This window comes from Conger conger, chromosome 2 (assembly GCF_963514075.1).
Source record: "Conger conger chromosome 2, fConCon1.1, whole genome shotgun sequence".
NCBI lineage: Eukaryota > Metazoa > Chordata > Actinopteri > Anguilliformes > Congridae > Conger > Conger conger.
The window spans coordinates 19,849,425-19,869,109 of record NC_083761.1 but is presented as its reverse complement, the minus strand read 5'-3'; the positions used below and the strand labels follow the sequence as shown (position 1 = coordinate 19,869,109).

The 19,685-nt window shown below is 41.8% G+C and overlaps 3 protein-coding genes across 5 annotated transcripts; all 3 read left to right on the top strand.

Moving 5' to 3' along the window:
* Positions 1-41: 41 nt before the first annotated feature.
* Positions 42-5,363, top strand: pgam1b (phosphoglycerate mutase 1b). The gene is made up of 4 exons (XM_061232833.1): positions 42-361; positions 1,510-1,784; positions 2,878-3,058; positions 3,984-5,363. Exons 1-4 carry the CDS (start codon positions 223-225, stop codon positions 4,151-4,153), a joined length of 765 nt encoding a protein of 254 aa, XP_061088817.1. The 5' UTR covers positions 42-222; the 3' UTR covers positions 4,154-5,363.
* A 934-nt stretch (positions 5,364-6,297) lies between these two features.
* Positions 6,298-9,612, top strand: exosc1 (exosome component 1). Its single transcript, XM_061231877.1, has 8 exons — positions 6,298-6,415; positions 7,061-7,176; positions 7,595-7,669; positions 7,854-7,942; positions 8,141-8,174; positions 8,341-8,393; positions 8,669-8,751; positions 9,159-9,612. The coding sequence occupies exons 1-8, from the start codon at positions 6,358-6,360 to the stop codon at positions 9,263-9,265; spliced, it is 615 nt and encodes a 204-aa protein (XP_061087861.1). The 5' UTR covers positions 6,298-6,357; the 3' UTR covers positions 9,266-9,612.
* Positions 9,613-10,226: 614 nt separating this feature from the next.
* On the top strand, positions 10,227-19,543 carry zdhhc16b (zinc finger DHHC-type palmitoyltransferase 16b). 3 transcript variants are annotated; one of them, XM_061232837.1, is made up of 10 exons: positions 10,227-10,385; positions 12,268-12,513; positions 13,002-13,196; positions 13,319-13,407; positions 13,817-13,845; positions 14,402-14,535; positions 17,122-17,207; positions 18,151-18,274; positions 18,624-18,694; positions 18,920-19,543. In XM_061232837.1, exons 2-10 carry the CDS (start codon positions 12,274-12,276, stop codon positions 19,020-19,022), a joined length of 1,071 nt encoding a protein of 356 aa, XP_061088821.1. In that variant the 5' UTR covers positions 10,227-10,385; positions 12,268-12,273; the 3' UTR covers positions 19,023-19,543. The 3 variants fall into 3 exon arrangements, with proteins under 3 accessions (XP_061088821.1, XP_061088819.1, XP_061088820.1); XM_061232835.1 differs by having other exon boundaries at positions 12,981-13,196; XM_061232836.1 differs by lacking the exon at positions 10,227-10,385 and adding an exon at positions 10,449-10,893 and having other exon boundaries at positions 12,981-13,196.
* The last annotated feature ends 142 nt before the right edge of the window (positions 19,544-19,685 follow it).

Sequence of the window (19,685 nt, the reverse complement as noted above, 5' to 3'; positions counted from 1 at the left end):
TCCTGCTGCATGCTCATTGGTGGAAACGTGCAGGAAGTGTCACGTCATACACTGTCAAGTTTAGTAGTTACCTAAATACCTTCAAAAAAAGGTTCGCCTTTTCTGTCCCGAAGGAGTCAAGCTACCGGCTGCATCATCATCCCGAATACTTTGTTGCAATTAAAGAGGGGCGTTGTATCCTTCAGTTTTCGGAAATACAGCAGGCACACCGGACTCTTCAGAATGGCCGCGTATAAACTGGTGCTCATCCGTCATGGGGAAAGCTGCTGGAATCAAGAGAACCGCTTCTGCGGATGGTTTGACGCAGATCTGAGCGAGACCGGAGCCCAGGAAGCGAAGAGAGGAGGGGACGCACTGAAAGGTGATGGTTTGATGATTTGCAGTACAATATAAACGCTGGTTTTTAGTCGCTTTTATTACCCTTGTCCAGATGAGATCCTGCGAACTGCACATTAATTACAAACCGTATTAACCGGCGTGACACGAATTAGAATGACACTGCGAACGTACGTATGTATCATAAGCTTAAAAGTGTTAGCTACATTTGGAACCGAATTAGTGGCTCGAGCGTCGGGGAAAAATCGTACACAGGCTCGCGGTACGGCCAGCAGTCGCGTTGTATAAATTTTATTTGCATGTGTCATGCAGTCTCTTCCTGATTTCATCCAAGCCGCATCCAACACGTTGTATTATCACACGTTATATCAAAATGTATTATCAATCGCCATTTCTGATTTGGGCCTAATTCTTTCTCTGAAGACAATTCAGCGATATTTCAAAGATTTTTCATATTTTTTCAATGTGTTCAGTGTGGTCACCACCCAGCCGACCGATGGGGTAATTTTCCAAAGAAGCCAGTGCGCACGTGCATGCCATGCATTGACTGCACCAGACTCGTGGCTATTTGTTTCTCACACAGTGTACTTAAAATATTATTACCCAACCAGTACATTATCACATTATCGCTTACAAACATTACAGAAGAGGACAATAAAGGTGGCCCATTTCAGATGTTACAGGATAGGGATGTAAAATCATGTTTTTTCATTTGCTTTATTACTTGAGGGCTTTATACTTTAATTATGTATCAACAATGTGAACTAAGTAGGTGTATAATATAATATCTTCAGGAGAATACAGTAATACTTCATAATGTTCAATTTGAGTGACTTTAGCAATAAACATGCTCCAGAGGGTCTATTTAAGGCACATGGCTCATGGTATAAAAGGTTTCGTTTTTGGTCCTCCTGGTAGAAAATACTGCATTTGTGTGGTGGAATCCTGCCCATTGCTGAAGGAACCTATCCATAATTGGCCATAGTGTCAGATTGTAACCTGCAAAGTCACAAAGATGGCAGTACACTACTTAAAGGATGCTTGCCTGCTCTCTCCTAAATTTATGGAGGATGTTGCAGTGATGGAATGGCCTAGAAAAAAAGGTTACGAATACATTTTTAAAACAAGTTTTGGGATATGCAGTCAATGAATGCCGTCGGATGTCTTTTGCAGAGGCCGGCTATGAGTTTGACATCTGCTACACCTCCGTGCTGAAGAGGGCCATCCGCACTCTATGGATCGTTCTGGATGGCATCGATCAGATGTGGCTGCCTGTGCACAGGACCTGGAGGCTGAATGAGAGGCACTACGGGGGCCTGACCGGCCTCAACAAGGCTGAGACGGCCGCCAAGCACGGTGAGGCGCAGGTCAAGATCTGGAGGAGGTCCTACGACACCCCCCCGCCCCCCATGGATGCCGACCACGACTACTATACCAACATTAGCAAGGTGAGGGGGCCACTGATATCCTACCAAACCTATACAAAATGGTTTTGTTGAATTTTAGTGCTGTCAGGGCAGGTGTTATCTGTATCTTGAAGTGCATATTAGTATATTTTCCCCTTCAGTCTGTTGGCAGTTAAGATCCTTCTGGTCATACAAATATGGAATGACATGGTATAACTGGGTCTCACTATTTTATGTTAATATCACATGTACATACAGTACTGTGCAAAGGTCTTGGGCACCCTAGACTTATATATATATATATATATATATATATATATTTTTTTTTTTTGTTATTTTTGTTTTTTTGTGTTAGTATAAAAGAACACATTTGAGATTTCCAAATATTCATTTCCCAAAAGATTTAATTTTACAGAGACATTTTTGTAACTTTTTACAAACAATTTGTAACAATTGACTACTTTTTACATAAAAACTTGGCTCTCTGAGATCAGAAGCAAGGAGCCAACCTGTAGAAGAACTGTGGCAAGTTCTCCAACATGCTTGGAACAGCCTTACTGCCTGTATATATATTTCTTAATTTTGTGTGCATGAATGGGTGAATCAGAAGCATCAATTGTACAGTTGAGTCATGGATTACATTAGAGAACTAGAGCTCTGTTCTGTAAAATACCAATTGCAGAATTGTTCTGTTAACCAAAAAGACTTGAGACTTGTCCCGTGGCGGGACTATATTGTTGCCCAGGAAATCCTGGCACATTTTCTGAGGGGGTGGGGCAGGCCCAGTGAAATGCGTTCTTATTGGACAAGCATCCGGGTCATCGTTATAGCAACAGGTGTTCAACCACAGTGACTTTGGTGGTTTGCCGGGAATCATTATGGGATGTGTGTGTGCCACGCTGAGGCTAAGAGAGGAGGTTTACTGAGGACTAAGTTGGGAAAAGATCACACTTCTAATCTGACACAGAGCAAATGTCCTTAAGCCCTGAAAATCAGTGCACATGTGAATGGCATGTCATCTGCATTGGAGAGAGATTTTGAGCACTGTCCCCCCCTCATAGCCTCCCCCCATGTCAGCATAAAATCTGTCCCTCCAGTACTTGACATTGTGACATCACTGCACATTTACCTGCAGGACCGTCGCTATGCCGACCTGACGGAGGAGCAGCTGCCCTCTTGTGAGAGCCTTAAGGACACCATCGCCCGTGCCTTGCCCTTCTGGAACGAGGAGATCGTCCCACAGATCAAAGAGGGAAAGAGGGTCCTGATTGCTGCTCATGGGAACAGCCTGAGGGGCATCGTCAAACATCTGGAGGGTAGGCCCCCTATTGTACTATGGGTCCTACTGTGTCCACTCTGGGCCATATTGGGTAGCCTACTGTGACACTTCAGTCCATTTTAGGAACCATAATATTCTCTGTCTGAGCTAAATGCTATAGCTATATAAATTATATATAGTGATTATTAAATTTATATAACTTTATATTAGCTTATGGCACTTAGATATTAGTGTCTCATGCATCAAATTCATATAACCTGTAATTTGCTTTTCAGGGGAAAGTGGGAATTAGTTTGAACAATGTGAATGGTAAAATAAACAGATGCCTTCAAATAGGGTAAATAAATTGATTCTGATTATCATCTATATTTTTCTGTGGAGAGAAAGAGAAATGCCACATAAATAAAAGTATTGTTATTACTAGGAATACAGGTATAAGGACAAGCCAGAATTGGCAGAATGGCAGTTTCTTGTCATTTTAGGGATTGTAACACTTATGTTTTTAAGTGGAGTAAGTAGGAAAAGCCTGGAAACCTGGAAAAGTTTTATATGTCTATTATATGTAGAGAAGACTGGCCGAATGTACTTTAAACTATTAGACTATAACCATTTTTAAAAATATATTTTGCCCCACAGAGTGCAAGTTTGGTTAGTTTTGTCCTAAGTGGCAACACAGCCTCAGTTCTATGGTATCTCCTGTAAATATTTACCATGGCCGAAAAGAGACCTCTGTATTTCAAAATATCCAGCTTGCCTCAGAAGACTTCCAGATAGCATTAATCCAGTGTTGCAAGCCTGCCACTCATAACAAAACGCAATTCAGAAAATGTTTAAACAAGCCGCACACATTTATTCAGAGTGCCGTTAGTGTTTGGGTGGCAGGGACGGGTCCTTCTTTCTCTCAGTCACTTAACTGTAGCAATATGCATTCTCACTTCCTGTGGGTCGGCTCTTGTCAACAGGCATGTCGGAAGAGGCCATCATGGAGCTGAACCTTCCCACGGGAATCCCCATCCTGTACGAGCTGGACAAGAACCTGAAGCCGGTCAAGCCCATGCAGTTCCTGGGAGACGAGGAGACAGTGCGCAAGGCCATGGAGGCCGTGGCTGCCCAGGGCAAAGCAAAAAAGTAGACTTCCTCCTCCCTGTGTGAGAACCCTAGAGGCAGGGCAGGGCAGTGGGGGGTGGAGGACAGGAGGACAGCACTCTCTCATAGGTTTTCGCACACACCGCACACATACTCTACACACGCTAAGACAATGTCGCGCTTCTCCCCTAGGTCACTATCTACCGACGCATAGAAAGGGTTATCAGTATTATACACTGGACATGAATAGTATAAGGAGGCTGTAGCGCATAAGCATGGATATTCACAAATATTATATACCAGAGCAGAGATTAGGGACCATACTGAAAACAAGACCGATGCTTGACCATTTCACAATCACAAGAGACCGTGCTCGAATGGCATTTCTTCCCCCACATTCCTTTCTGCACTTTCAGCCCACAACCCTTTTTGGATTTCTTAGGTCAGTATTTATTTAAAAGTTTCATTAGATCGTACTTTGTGTTGTACTGAGGACTGTAGAGAATGTTTGCACATAACTTACACTGGGAATTCAAGAAACTCAAAGCGGTCTGCGGATTATAAAAGGGAGATTTCGTCATGAAAATGTAATGTAGTGGAAAGAAAAAGTATTCTTTGCCATGCCAGAGCATATGGAAATGACAAAATTGAAGATTGCAGTCCCTACTTTTTAATGTTTTTAATGTTAAGTTGTGTGAATTCTAAATGAGATTGTACGTGGGTGTCCTACTGTATTTTCTTTGCTACATGATGCACATAGAGACACTTTATTCGACAGGGTTGTCTTTCCTCACTTTTCCATATTGTACATTCCAGAGCTTGAGGTCAGGGAAGCGGAGACCTGTATTTTTCAATCATTCGACCAGAATCATAACCCCCCTTGAGAGCTGTGGAAAAAGACACCCCTCTGATCCCCTTTTCTCCAGTGCTGTAGTTTATATACCTCTATGTTACAGTACGTTTCCGTTTGTGTGTCAGTCACACCTTGTTACTGTGGGCTTGGGAAGTTGATTTTGCAGTGTGTCGTGTCTGCATGAGATGTTCTGTGTCAGAGTTAGTGTTAGTGAGAGATCGCCACACACCGCTCTGGAAAAATCATCCGGTCATCGTGGACAGCCCTTGTACTTGCATGAACCCTGTATGAGCACTGAAATGCCAGATGTCCCTCTCAAAAGATTGTTCAGCAGTTTCTTCGTTAAACCAGAACGGTTTATCAAGACTGATGTAGAGATTAAAGTGTTTTCAACCTTAAACAATTGTCATGGTTTTATTTTGGTATTAAAAACATTTTTTTGCCAATATGTATATATTCATTAACGACAAAATCATATCTAATAATTGTGGGGAAAAAATAAAAAATAAAAGCATTTTATCCCCTTCTTACATGCTCTATGAATTTGATCAAGTTAGTGCGTAGCATACTTTGCTTTTCCCCAAAAATGTCAGCTGCAGTCTACCAGCTAAGCTGCATGGTTACTGTGGATGAGTATACTTCTTGAGAAGTTGGTGTGAACAAGCTTCAGGTACCTATTTGACTACAGGTCACCCTTCTGCAATTGTATGAGTACTACCCTACCTATTGAACCCAACACTGTTTGGCTGGCAAAGGGTTGTCTGCATTGGCTTGGTCAGGATTCAACAGCAAGCAGTAGAAGGAACCACTATAAAAATAAAAAATGAATTATGTGCTGTTTCTAAATGGTTTGGACAATTGCAAGAGGAATCGTGTATCAATACCTTTCTTTCAAATTGGAGCAATGCGGACCTCTTGTGGAGTAATGGAGGATTACTGAAAGTGAAATTATTTTTTGGCACTATTGATAAACTACTCAAGCTGTTATAAAATACATATATAAACCAGACACCGTCTGGTTCATTACGCAGTCGTAGATAATTAAGCTTCCACATTTTGTTATATGGTGCATTGGTAATCACATCATTTTTTAAATACATTTTTACGTATAAAAATAATGTGTCGCAACAGCCTATACAGTAGTAATGACTTCCTGGTCCATGAATGGGACCCACGAATAGTTTGAGTGACGACCGTTTTCGTAAGGTCACTTAATCTTGTTGTGAACTTGTACCGTTTAAAATATTCCAGCATTGAATGAATGCAATCCGAAAATACTGGGAATGGCAGCATATTGTAGTTCAATAGTTCAGTAATGCCACAACAACTATGGCGTAGTAAAAGCGCAACGTGGTTAATACCACGTGACCAATTCCTCACGTATTCTAGATTGTCCAATGGAAAATAAGATTGGTCTTCTTGAAAACATGTCTCCTATGAAGCTGTGTGTTCCAGGTGAGTCGTGACAGTAAGCATTTAAATTAATATTTTCATAGCCGTTTCACAATTCTAAATGTGGATGTAGTTGAATAGATGTGATTGGACACACTTTTCGACCCATTCGTACTTCACGCACGTGTCCTCATGAAGCTTCTCGGACGCATTATTGAAATCATGTGTGGCTACAAGGCTAGCTAGCCAACTTACCTCTACTAGATAAGTAAACGCTGCATGCAGGGTGTGTCGTGTGTTCATCTTGTACTTTTTAAATGGCAAACTGACAGTTGGTTAGCGGCTGACACTGATTTTGCTAGAATTATTTTAACTTAAGGTTATTAGTGGATTTTATCTTGGTCGCTAGCTTGCTCGCTCACTGGCTTTACTCACCAATCAACTTGTTTTCGACCCGCCTTCGTGCCTGAGGCATTTTTCGTACCAAGTTTATTTAAGTTTAGTTTTTTTAAAGTTTATTCAGGTCGTTTGTAGCTAGGAAGTTCGTGTGGTTTAGGTACCTTGGTAGCGATTATTGAAGTAAGTTATGCCATTTTTATGATTTTACTGTGCGTGTATACAAGGTGTATCCAAAACAATGCATTCGTATATTGGTACAGCAGTCAGTATCTTATTGGGTGTTTCTATTAATGTATTTTGCTTATAAAGGGGAGAGGCTGTGCAGCACGGAAGACTGTATTCCAGGGACAGGCACCTACTTGCGCCATGGATACATCTTCGCCTCTCTTGCTGGCTATGTTCTGAAGAAGAATGAAGGAGAAGAGGTCTGTGTGTGATGGGAAATGAATTGTCCTTACATGTCCTTTTTCCTGTTATTGCCATAATAGCTGAAATCAAAGTGTGTAGTTTGCACAATGTAGGATGATGAAAGCTATTACTTAATTACATTACATGCATTTATTTAGCAGATGCTCTAATCCAGAGTCACTTTCACAGCTTTTGCATTTTTACATAGCATCCATGTATACAGTTGGATATATACTGAAGTAATTTAGGTTAAGCACCTTTACATATTTTCACATTTTCATATTATATTGCTGGAATTGGAAGCGCCTGCTAAACTACACATCTTCCCAAAAGAGACAGGCACACACAGTGTGTATATATATATATATTCTGAATTTGAGTTGAGTAATTGGATAAGCAGTGTTACGCCCATTATATAAAATGGTTTGTTTTCAGCTTCCTGTGATATCTGTTGTGAGAGAAACAGAGGCACAATTGCTACCTGATGTAGGTGCTATTGTCACATGCAAGGTAAGGGAAAGGACACACTTTTATTTTATAAATTTAAACCGTTTCATAATCATATTTCATGGTTTCCAGTATGAATCATAATGTAGTGCATGCTATATGATTTTTGTGATCCATTAATCCTGGAGTAATAGTGAATGCTCTGTAATTTGTACACTTTTCCAATTGGAATTATTGTATCTTTTAGGTTACAAGTATCAATCCAAGGTTTGCTAAAGTCCACATCCTCTATGTTGGTTCCACGCCCCTGAAGGACAGATTCAGAGGAACAATCAGGTAATTTGGATTGAAGATGTTTTGCTGTGTTATAAGAGACATAATCATGCATTTTGTTGGTTAACAGTATTGCTTGTAATCGTGCTGTTCATTTTTGCGGTGTTGTGCCAACTTAACTATTCATTGAAGAAAGTCGATGAACTGACTGACAAAAATGATGTCATCTAGTGCTGAATTTTGATGACTGTCTTTTCACAGGAAAGAAGATGTTCGAGCAACAGAAAAAGACAAGGTATGTTCAATGGACCAAAGAGTCTTTGTGCAGTAGTTTTTGGTTTTGATGGTGTGTGTGAGTGATTTGATAGCTTCAAAAGAAATGACAATTTCTGGGTGTATGGGAAGGCTGTACCGCATAGTGATGTGAAATTGCTTATTTGTTCTGTTTATGTCCTTAACAGGTTGAGACGTACAAAAGTTTCCGGCCTGGAGACATTGTCCTTGCCAAAGTGATATCCTTTAAGCCACAGGTTGTCTCTAAAGGCTGCAGGCAGTGCACTGAAGACTGAGACAGGTGCTCAGGGTGGCTCCTGCTATAGGTATTGCAGGCACCATACAATACTAGCAATACAAATGCATGTATTGAACATTTAGAAAAGATAAGAACCCCATGCAAGAATTTTAGAGAACTGTGGCATCGCTTTGTCGATTTCTGCTATGACCCTTGTTGCTTGTTACCAGACAGCTCACAGACACCTGGCTGGTAGAGTCCTTGACCAGGGCTCAGATCTCTCTAGGTGACGTTCAGTCCAACTATCTGCTGACGACAGCGGAGAATGAGCTGGGCGTGGTGGTGGCCCACAGTGAGGCAGGTGAGCAGCGCCATTCGGGCGGGGCATGGCGCCGCAGACAGAAGTACCGTCACGGCACTCTGGTGTCTGCCGCACTCCTGTCTTGAGTTTAGAGTTCTTACACTTGGCTCCTTGTTCTCAAGTAAAAAAAATAAAAAAAAATCAGTCAAGGCTAAAATGTTGCTGGAAGTAGCCTCAGCAATACAGGAAGTAACATTTGAGAAGCTGTCACGCCTGGTTGTTTTAGAAGCCTGAATATAGCCAGAAGGCATCTGCTAGACATACCACTTTGAAGTTGGTGAATGGTGGAGTTTTCCACAGGGTTGGGTAAAGGGGATTTGGTGGCAGGCGCGCAGAGTTCTCATTAACTTGCTTTTATGTGTCCTAAATACAGTTTTGTTTCCTCCTCCATTTTATTTGCACAACAGGTGTGCAGATGGTTCCTATAAGCTGGTGTGAGATGCAGTGCCCTCGCACTCATGCCAAGGAGTTCCGCAAAGTGGCCAGGGTGCAGCCAGAGTATCTCCAGGCCTGAGCGAGGTTCTGCTATGTGGTCCCCTGACTCATGACCTCACATTCCCTTTCCTTGAGGAACACACAGCTTCAACACAGCTACCCCAGACAAGCAGGCCACACCCAGTGTAAGAATGGGGTAAATGGCTGTAGTCCCAACTCATGGAGACAGACTTGGGAGTTGGCTATATCTGGCATGATGACTAGATACTTTTTATTTTATTTTTTTGTAAGTTGACACAGCTCACAAGAATTAAAAGCCATCGGGATTTTGAAGTAAATGTTTCTAATAACAAATTGTAATTTACAGCACTGTTTTGAAGACTTTGAATATATTATCCCAAACCAAATAAAATATTTTTGACTAAATATTTTGCTTCTTTGTTCTTCTGTACATTAAGTGTTTCTTCATCACATATTTACAGGTTATGCATTTGCAAATCCAATATTCCATAACAATGTGTTTATATGTTGATTGTATTCAAATTCAGAAGGCTACTATATTTAAGTCTATTCTGTCTGCAATGTTGACATTCTACTTCAATTTGGTTATTGAGTTTTGGTTGGTTCAAAGCATTTATTTGTTTATATACAGTGTTCTCCATAACATTTGGGATGATTTTAATTTCATTTGTGTCTACTCCGCAATTTTAGACTTGTAATCAGACAATTCAAATGTGGTTAAAATGTAGATTCTCAGCTTTTTTGGTAAAGGGTATTTTTTATATACATTTTGTTTTCACAATGTAGATCTTACAGCACTTTTTATTCATTATATTGTTTAATTATTGTTTATTATATTGTTTATTGGCATCCTTGTTGCATGTGCACGTCGTCAGCACGAAGTACTGAAGATTTCCTCATGTCTATTGTTGGTTGATATTTCTTACCACTAGAACAAAGATGACGTTGCTCTCTGACTAGAACTTACGGTAAAATCTCCGGAAGTGAGAATAAACTTCATTTCCCAGAATACTCCGGTGCCATTATGCGTCGTGTAAGGGACAGCAGGAGATAAAACGTAGATGGCAAGCTATATATGTTTATTCAGTTTACTTTCGTAAATTCTGAAATTGAACGGACCTGGCATGGCTTAAATAGTCAGTCAGTTAACGGTGGGCGGTCCATTGACTGTAGCTCAGGTGAGTATGTATTTTACTTTTAGAGACCCCGGCTGTCGTTCAGATAATGACGCTATCCCGCCTGATATCTTGCTAACAAGTCCACCGTCGGCTGTGATAACGATGGGTATCACCAGTCAGCACAAAGCCCACCAGCCTGCTGATTGTGAAATTGGCAAAATATTTCCTTCCGTTGCTGGCTCACCTTAAATGAGCCAGTTTAATTACCGTTATTTAACGGAACTGTGTAATGAAACCGGCTCAGTCAGTGACATCTTGAGACAATGTTGCAAACCCTAGTTAGCTATAGCTGTCAATACATTGCTCAGGAACATTGCTGTAACTATGTTGCTAGCCTACAGTTCTTCACTGGTGCACCGACTTGTTGTGCCTGGATGTTTTTAATGTGCTAGGAGCGTATTCTCGTTGTTTTTAGAAAGCTAATCTTTAGAACTTCATAAGCGAAGGAATAATTAAAGAAGGGTGGCATATCAGAACTGAAATATTGACTCAACATCATGCTGTCCATGTAAGGCGAACCGTATGCTTTTGAGGAATTCAGTAACTAACGTTATGTTAGATAATTATCATTTCCTTATATTAAGCACTGTAGTTAGCTTGCCAGTTAGCAACAGTTGAGCAATTCTGCCTGGATAGGCCTACTAACTATATGGCTAGGCTATTACTTCTGGTAGACTTGCGGATTAAATAATATAGGCCTAGCTGATATTACATTTATATGATATTACATTATTAGCTAGCTAACTAACAATTAATGTTCCCACGTTTAACCTTCAGATTGGCTTGGCTTTGCATTGAGTCGACTCGTGTGTAAGCTATGGTTGCTCTTACCTTATATAATAGTTTATGAACCAATAGTGCAGATTGCTGATTTAACTCACACCCATGACATCGGGTGCATGATGTCAGGCCGATTCTCTGTGATGTTCCTGTGGTAAATTGATTCTATATAAATATTCTGTGAAATATTTAGACAAGAAGGCTTTGTTGAAACAAATACCAAAGACATTAAAAACAAATACCTCAGAACAGCATTGCTGTATCTTTTTTACTTGCAGAAGCTGAAACCACCTGCTCCTCCTGGAAATTTGAATGATACTCTCTTCCACCCACCTTATATTTTACCCAGCATTGGCACCTCAGATTACTTTATGTCTCTACAGTAGCTGGCTTGAATTTCCAAAGAGTCTTCAGGATTTTACATCTAACATCTTCGATGGGTCTCATGAGCTCCTGTCTTGACTCTTGTATGTTGACTGGTCAGGTTGACCGGGTTGGTGTGTCCCAGAGATTACACTGTCAATGATCAGCCGTTGCTGTTAAAGTGAATTTGATGTTTGCTGGACTGAGAGTAGAAGCCTCATCTGGTTAAATGTGGAAGTGAAGGCTTGTATGTCTCAGTGGTTCTGTGGGCGGTTGAGGTAGATAGTGTTTCTGTATCAATGTGTTTGGTGGAAAAGATTTGGAAGGGGGGCAGTGAGCATTTCTATCTGCTGGCAGAGGTGAGGGTCAGTCAATGTGTCAGTCCTGTGCTCAGGTCTTTCAGAGTGTCAGCCTAATTCATTGTGTCAGTATCTGTCTGTGAACAGGTTTGTGAGTTTGTCAACCGTTGTCTGTGCAGTTTCTGTGTGATCTGATAAGTCAGTGAATAAACCTTTCTGTATGTAAATGGTAAATGGTCTGCATTTATATAGCACCTTTATCCAAAGCACTGTACTATTGATTGTTTTTATTGATTGTTTTTATTGATTGTATGTTATCGAGTGCTCAGGTCATCCAGTGTTTTAGTCTATTTGTTTGTCTTTGGGTCAGTCCATGTCTCAATCCCTCTGTCTGTGAACATGCCTGACAGTGTGTGTCTGCCTCCCTTTGTATGTTTTAGTGGGGGATGCCCTGTGGGAGCTGGTCATTCCTGCGAGCCATGCGGCTGCTCCTCCGATGGTTGCGGCCCTGCCTGAAGCAAAGCCGCAGTAAGCCCTCCAAGAGGCTGGGGGAGCTGTGGCTCTACAGTAAGCTGCTGCTCCGCTCCCTCTGCTACAGTGAGCTCACCAACTCCGATGTGGTCATCGACTCCCTCTTCGAGCCAGTGTACTGGCTGGTGGACAACCTGACCCGTTGGTTTGGGGTGGTAAGTCACCACAGTGGCCAGTAAAGCTACAATCTATCCTTGTCCATAACTAATATGGAATATACTGACCTATTTATGAATTTATTACTAGTTTTACTGGTCATATGTACATCATGTGGATAGTTTTGCAGATGGTAGGTTAGAAGTGGCTGCTACTGGCCATTGACACTCAATTGACACTCAAAAGCAATGTCCATATGGAAATATGTCTTATGTGCTACTGTGAAAATATTCCATTGCATTATACTATTTATTGCTTAGCTGATGCCATTATCCAGAGCAGTGTACACAGGAGACTATTTATTTATTTGTTTTTACGTATTACCCTCAAAATACATTGTCAGTGTTGAGCTGATGGTTAATGCATGAATGCCCACTTTGTTCCTGTGTATCTGGCCATTTTCTGTGTATCTGGCCATTCTTCCCCTTTCACTTGGTTTGTCTAAGTATTTTGTGCATGTCTGCAGCTACCTTCTCCTCTCCTCCAGGTGTTTGTGTGTCTGGTCATCATTCTAACCAGCTCCGTCCTGATCATCGTCTATTGCTGCGTGCTGCCCACGGTTATCAGTAGCTACCCCACCCACTGGGTCATGTGGCACCTCTGCTACGGTCACTGGAACCTGGTCATGATCGTCTTCCACTACTATAAGGCCATCACAACCTCTCCTGGCCAGCCCCCCCAGGTACACATGCAACCCAATCCCCAGTCAGGAGTTCTGAATACAGGACTGAACAAGGAATTCTGGGAAATCTAGATGTGACAATGCAAAACCGTCATGTGTTTTCTTTGTTTTAAATTCAACAGGTAAAATGTGACACGCCGTCTGTGTCAATGTGCAAAAAGTGTATTATTCCCAAACCAGCCAGGACGCACCACTGCAGTATCTGCGACAGGTAACATAGCTCCCTACAGTGTCTCTCTCTCCCTCTCTGTCTCACACACACACTCCTGCTGATCTTTGAGTGCATTGACAGACAGGGCCTATACAGGTTCTTCAGATTTTCATAGAACTGGGTTAGCTTGATTGATCCTGCTACAAAAACACAAGATCTTAAGACGGTTGACTTTAGATCTTGAAAGAAAAACAGGCTTAAAGTAAGCATGGTCTTATCTGACCTCATCGCAGATACAATCTCGGTGAAGGCATTCCCTGATCTTACAGCCACAAAACAAGCTGAGCGACAGGAGGCTCTGACTGGTCTTGTCCCAGGAACGAGCTCAGAGGTGTGAGCGTCACAGGTTTTGACAAGCCGGGCCTTGTTGCATTAGAGTCACTCCTCTCTTCCTCCTCTCCCCCTATAGTTGTGTGCTGAAAATGGATCATCACTGCCGTATCCTTTATCCAGCAATGCTGTGAGACCCGAAAACAGGGTCACTGTACTCCTTTATTTGAAAAAGATAAATGTGTTGACTATATTTGTCTGTTTATGCTGTCAGCTATATTTCATGGACATTCCTACTGAGTTTAGGTGGTTACGCAACATATTCACATGCTGTACTGATGCATGATATGGTAAATAAGTGTACTTATATATGCGCCCATAAATCCACTGAGCTCAAGAAGTTAAATCAGTGCATAACTACAGACACTAAAGTAATAACTGGTTTAGATTTTGTGCTGATGGCAGATATGTTTTTCATAACATCATATTATTGATTTAGTACACTTAAGCAAGAGCCAGACAGACAGCCAGTATTAAAGCCATTGTCAGTGTGGTCAGTGTGAAAATACCATAATGTTATGGGAAATGTTACATTATTCGGTCTTGGGGAGTTTGGGAATTGTGCATTGAAGGCTGGTTTCTCCAGTTTCCGCTGACTATTGATCGCGCTGCCAGTATGATAAGCAGGGTTGTTGGCTCCTGTCCTTAACCGTCCCCCGCTCAGCCTGGCTCAATAACTGCGTTGGCCACTTCAACCACCGCTACTTCTTCTCCTTCTGCCTCTTCATGACCATGGGCTGCATCTATTGCAGCCTCAGCTCTCGAGACATGTTCCTGAACGCCTACAGTGCCATCGAGGTGAGTGCGCAACCACCACGTTATCTGGAAGGCCACCCCTCTAGCCTCTATCCCTTCCAATCACAGCATACTGGAGTCACACTTGACTTTGTACAGGGAATTCACTGACTGACTCTTATCTTATCGTGTTATCTTGCCACATATTTCTGGAAGGAAGTAAAATAGTTTGTTTACAGTTTGGCTGGAAGAATCCCAAGTTAATGTATAATTAGATACTGTGTATTACAGGTATTTGTGAGGCTGGAGTACTGAGATTCCCTACTTGCACACAGTAACAGCTCTTTTTATGAATCTTACTGAAACTTGGCACATGCATATTAATCAATCCACCAGTTTAATGGAAGAAATCAAACATCTGGGCAACTTATTTCTCTGACCATTAGCAATGGAGATGAAGGTGCAAGAATGCAGGGAAACATCATTGACTTAAAATGGCGAAAGAGTCATGGTGAAAAGAATCAGCTGAAATATGAATAGAAACATGGAAATGTCTTGTTTATTTGAGACTATGTGAGGCTAGAGAGCCAGAGAGGGGAAAGAACAAACAAATTAAACAATGTATTTTTGCATGATATTTTTGCATCCAAATGGAGAATGTTAAAATCTATGGAATTATAAAGATTAGGATATTGAAGTTGGAGCTACTGCTTAGCATTGATGATTCACATGCTTGTTTACAGTCTGTTGGCCTATGAATATTTCAGAAGCCCAGTATTTTTAATGTCGCACTTCACCTTGCCAATGACCCTCACAAAAGGCTGACAAAATCCATTGTGAGAATATTTAATGCCAGCAAAAAGCTACAAATAAATCCTACTATGGTCTCCTCATCAGTGTTAGCGAAGTAATTGCCCAAACATGTTGTTACTAGGGGAATTCCATGACACCTGAGCCATGGCAACTTCTCCCATGAGTTCTTGCCAGCTAAAATAATAGCTTTCAGAAGCCCCAGAATTTTTTGCAGCTGAATTTCAATTCCAAGGTAGTCAGAAAATCTCACACAGAACCCTGTTCAGTGTCAAGGTTTGCAAGCCAAAGCAGGAGGGAGGAGCTTGTAATGAAGAATAACAGCAGTTGTGCCAGCAGCTGCTTAGCTGTGTAAAACACAGCAGTAGGAATCGGCAAGCTGTGGAAGAAGATCGACACAATGGCAAAAAACAGCTGAAGACAGCAGCTGAAGAAAATAAGCTGATTCAGTTGTGAGAGGGTTCATATGGACATATGGTTTATCAGCAGAGAATCGCCACAAGCCATCAAAATACGATGACCGGTTAGAAACAGCCATGTGGTCTAAAGCCGTTTGTGATTTTCCATGCTTGAACAAAATATGAATTCTAAAACATATTTTCAATGTGCTAAGAATCAATATCATCCTCAGATGGTGACACCTAATCAAACTCCTCAAAAGCCAGTCCCAACTGCACTGACATTCTGCTATGTTAAAAGTTACAGGAATGATGTGGTTTTGTTTTCAGGCTACCCCCACTGTATTTCTTCCCAACTCCTGACTGTGTGAACAGCCCTTGAGGTCTAACTCAGCTGAGATGGAAAGGGCAGTGCCTGGGCGTACCCCAAGGCCCATCCTAGGCCCCAGCTCCTTTTCGGTTGTCTGTTCTGTTGGCAGATGTAGGAGTCAGTTAACCCCTGGCCATCTGCGTTCACATTGTTAACCAATAGAGCCACAGCAGCGTGGAGGAGAAGACCCATTGGGAGGTGCTGACAGGGGTGGGGCTACGTTTTAGCATCCAGCCCCCAGGAATGCTGACCGGGCAGGTAGTGCAGAGCCTGGGCGGATCCCAATTCACATGCCTGTGCTACACCCCTCAGCGCCTTCCACCTGGCCCCGCCTGTCCTCCAGTTGGATTTCAGATAATTAGCCTTAACAGGATGGCCTGGGGGAGGGATTGCCATTTCTCAGCACAGTCTGGAATACCTCCAAGAAAAATTAAAATTATTCTTGTGACTGTTGACTCTGTTGGAAAGTAAGTCTGGAAAAATCTGGTTGATGAGAATTCATAATGCTTCTTCCTCCCATTCGTCCTCTCCTTGCCCGAGCTGGATTTAATGTACGGTCACTAAATTAAAGTAGAATGACGGCTAAACCCCCTTCGGATTGGATACCCTTGTGATATGACAGACGTGGTTGGCTGCGGACTTTGTTGTGCTGTGTATGGCTTTGTTGCAGTGGATTATAATTGGCTTAGGTACAGCATTTTAAAAGCCATCTGCTTGCTGCATGTTATTGGGCTTGTAAGGACCACAACAGTCCACGTAGAGACCCCAAGAGAGTCAGATTCTGGTTCAGAAATTGAATCAAGTCATGTCAGCGAGTCTTGTCATCAGTGCAATCCTAAAACTGCAGTCATTTTATTAGCAGTGTTACAAGCACAAAGTGAACTGGTCATTCAATGGTTGTAAATCCTTATTGTCGAACCTTAAAATTGAACTAGTAGCCCTGCAGATGCCTATTGCATGATAATGCAAGTCCAGTTTGGATTGGTTGTCAATAAAAATACAAAAAGACAAGATTACGGTGGCAGAGCTGGATGTTTTCTTTAATCCTTTTGCTTTCTTTTCCTCCTGAAGACGTATTACCAGACACCGCCACCTCCCTTCACCTTCAAGGAAAAGGTGTTTCATAAGAGCATCATTTACCTGTGGGTGCTCACAAGGTAATGCATCCTGATAACCGGTCTAATGCTTCTTCATTATGATTGTTATTATGAGCTTGAACATTAAATGTTCCCTAATCTCTGAAGTCTTAAATAAAGGAGAAAAGGAAAGGATTTGGTCGAGGTATTTAAATGTATAAAAGGGATCAACAAAGTAAACTACTAAATATATTTCATGTTGAATTCTGTCAATAGAATAGGGGCCATGAATGGAAATTAGACTAAGGTACATTTTTCACAGGTATTAGCAAGTATTTCATTAGAGAAAGTGTACATGCCAGCTCATGTAGTAGAGGCAGAGATTTTCTGAGTATTCACATCCAGCCTAGATATAGGGCTGTCTAATCTTTAGTATGTAAGTAAATGTCCTATATGACAAGTTTATTTAGGCTCATTGGTACGAATCGGTATGTTTTCATGCCATTAGACTTTCATCTTTGTCCTTTAAATGCATTTTTGGATAAATAGCTTTAACCTGTATTTCACACACCCAACCCAACAAAAAACTTCTACATTTACTTCCAAAACTATACAAGCACAATGTACTGTGCCCGGCATCTATAGACTACACATGGTCATTGGTGTGATGCACCTCTCCACTGACTACCTCTCATCATACTTTGTAGCCTGAAGTGGGAGGGTATAGTATAGTATGGTATAGTATAGTCGGGTAAAGTCAATGGTCCCTATGCAAGTATACCTGCACGGTACAAGTGAACCCACAGTGACTTGAGAGATGCCAAGTTTGGGAGAAATGAAGGGGAAATTGATTGAAAATATTCACCTTTTATCTGAAGCAGTAGCCCTCAACTCTGGTCTCAGAGAGCCTGTGCATTTTCATAGTTAATTCTCCTTACCTGGATGGAAATTGGTTGATTTGACAACCAATGCCGTACTCCGAAATGGGTAGAGATATAGGGCTGATGTTCTGTGATCCCTGCAGCTCAGTGGCAATAGCCCTGGGAGGGCTGACTCTGTGGCATGCCATACTTATCACCCGAGGCGAGACCAGCATCGAGAGACACATCAACAACAAGGAGACCCGGCGTTTAAAGGAGATTGGGAAGGTGAGGCATGGGCCGTACCTCCTGTCTTCCATACACAAACATTACATTGGCCTGATAATGGACAAGTTCCGTGTGCTTCAGTTGGTAGCAGCAATATGGTTGATTTTCTCATGGCTGTAAGACAATTATTTGTTTAATCCTTGCCATTCTTTTAATACTGATTTTACTGGAGTTATCTCAAGAGATGTTGTCTAAAGCTGTAGTAACAAGCAACACCACACTGAAGTGGTAACTGAAAATGACTTGGTATTACATTTAAGGATAAATGAGGTGACCAAATCTGGAAGTTCCAAATGCCATGAAAAGCATGAAATGCCATGAAAAATGAATTTTTCTTTAATTTGGACAGGTTTTCCGGAACCCGCATAATTTTGGGAAATATAACAATTGGAAGGTGCTGTTTGGTGTGAAGACGAGAGGGTGAGTCTCAGCATTCTCTGAGCATTTGAAAAGTAGGAGAAAAAAAAATATATGGCCTTCACCTTGGGACAGTAACATATGCACTCCATTCTTGGTGAAAGGTGCAGTCGAAATATCACATTAGGAAATTCGGAAAGAAAACTCCACCTACCTATGCTCTAAGACAAACCTTTTTTTTTTTGTGTTTCATTGTTTCTGGCTTACCATTCTGTTTCTTTCTCTCAGTCATTGGTTGACTCGAGTTCTTTTGCCTTCTGGCCACGGCCCCTATGGAGACGGACTGACGTGGGATTGGTCCCCTCAGAGAAGAGATCTGCTGGCCATCTGACCCTGAGAGCCTGCTAGTATTCTGAACCACGTGGTGCTGGGGACTGTGTCCCACGACTTCTGGGCCTACAGAGGCAGTGCCCTCAGAACTGCCTGTGGATGCAGCTGCCAGCCCTCTGAAGTATTCCCCATGCCCTCTGCTGTCCCAATGAGTGTGTTGGATTGTGGGTGCGTTTGTGCAAGTTGATGTGACATGTTTCCTCATTGTGTAACCTCACAGGTCTGCTGGGGTATGGTTTTTGTTTGTTTGTTTTGCTACCAAGAGCATTAGCCGTTCTGAGGGACTTACTGGGACACCCAAAGCCTTCATTTGATTTCGGCCAAGACTCGCCACAAGTACTTTGGGGTTGTCATGCCGATTTGGGGCAGGGTCTTGCTTGGATCTGCCCGAGTGAATTTCAGATCGCAGAATTCATTACTGCAACACTGGGATCATGTGGCGCTGAGCTCCACAGAAAGACGACTGGATATTTCTACCTGTATCATGTACCTCATTTAATAAAATGTGGACATTTCTAGTTTGATCTTCTTTGATTCCCTTTTTTGATTTAGTAAACACCTTAAAGACACCAAAGTGTGTGTATCCTCTTCAGTGGTGGTGAGCAGCATTACCTTCAGAATATTCACCAGCTAAAAAACAAGAAACTGAATGCAGCACTCAGAA

Coding starts and splice junctions, on each gene's coding strand:
- pgam1b (XM_061232833.1), top strand. CDS start 223: ATGGCCGCGTATAAACTGGTGCTCATCCGTCATGGGGAAAGCTGCTGG. Junction 1,785..2,877: donor ACTATACCAACATTAGCAAG/GTGAGGGGGCCA, acceptor ATTTACCTGCAG/GACCGTCGCTATGCCGACCT. Junction 3,059..3,983: donor CATCGTCAAACATCTGGAGG/GTAGGCCCCCTA, acceptor TCTTGTCAACAG/GCATGTCGGAAGAGGCCATC.
- exosc1 (XM_061231877.1), top strand. CDS start 6,358: ATGGAAAATAAGATTGGTCTTCTTGAAAACATGTCTCCTATGAAGCTG. Junction 6,416..7,060: donor TATGAAGCTGTGTGTTCCAG/GTGAGTCGTGAC, acceptor TTGCTTATAAAG/GGGAGAGGCTGTGCAGCACG. Junction 8,394..8,668: donor ATTGTCCTTGCCAAAGTGAT/ATCCTTTAAGCC, acceptor CAGGGCTCAGAT/CTCTCTAGGTGACGTTCAGT.
- zdhhc16b (XM_061232835.1), top strand. CDS start 12,274: ATGCCCTGTGGGAGCTGGTCATTCCTGCGAGCCATGCGGCTGCTCCTC. Junction 14,536..17,121: donor ACGCCTACAGTGCCATCGAG/GTGAGTGCGCAA, acceptor TTCCTCCTGAAG/ACGTATTACCAGACACCGCC. Junction 18,695..18,919: donor TTTGGTGTGAAGACGAGAGG/GTGAGTCTCAGC, acceptor TCTTTCTCTCAG/TCATTGGTTGACTCGAGTTC.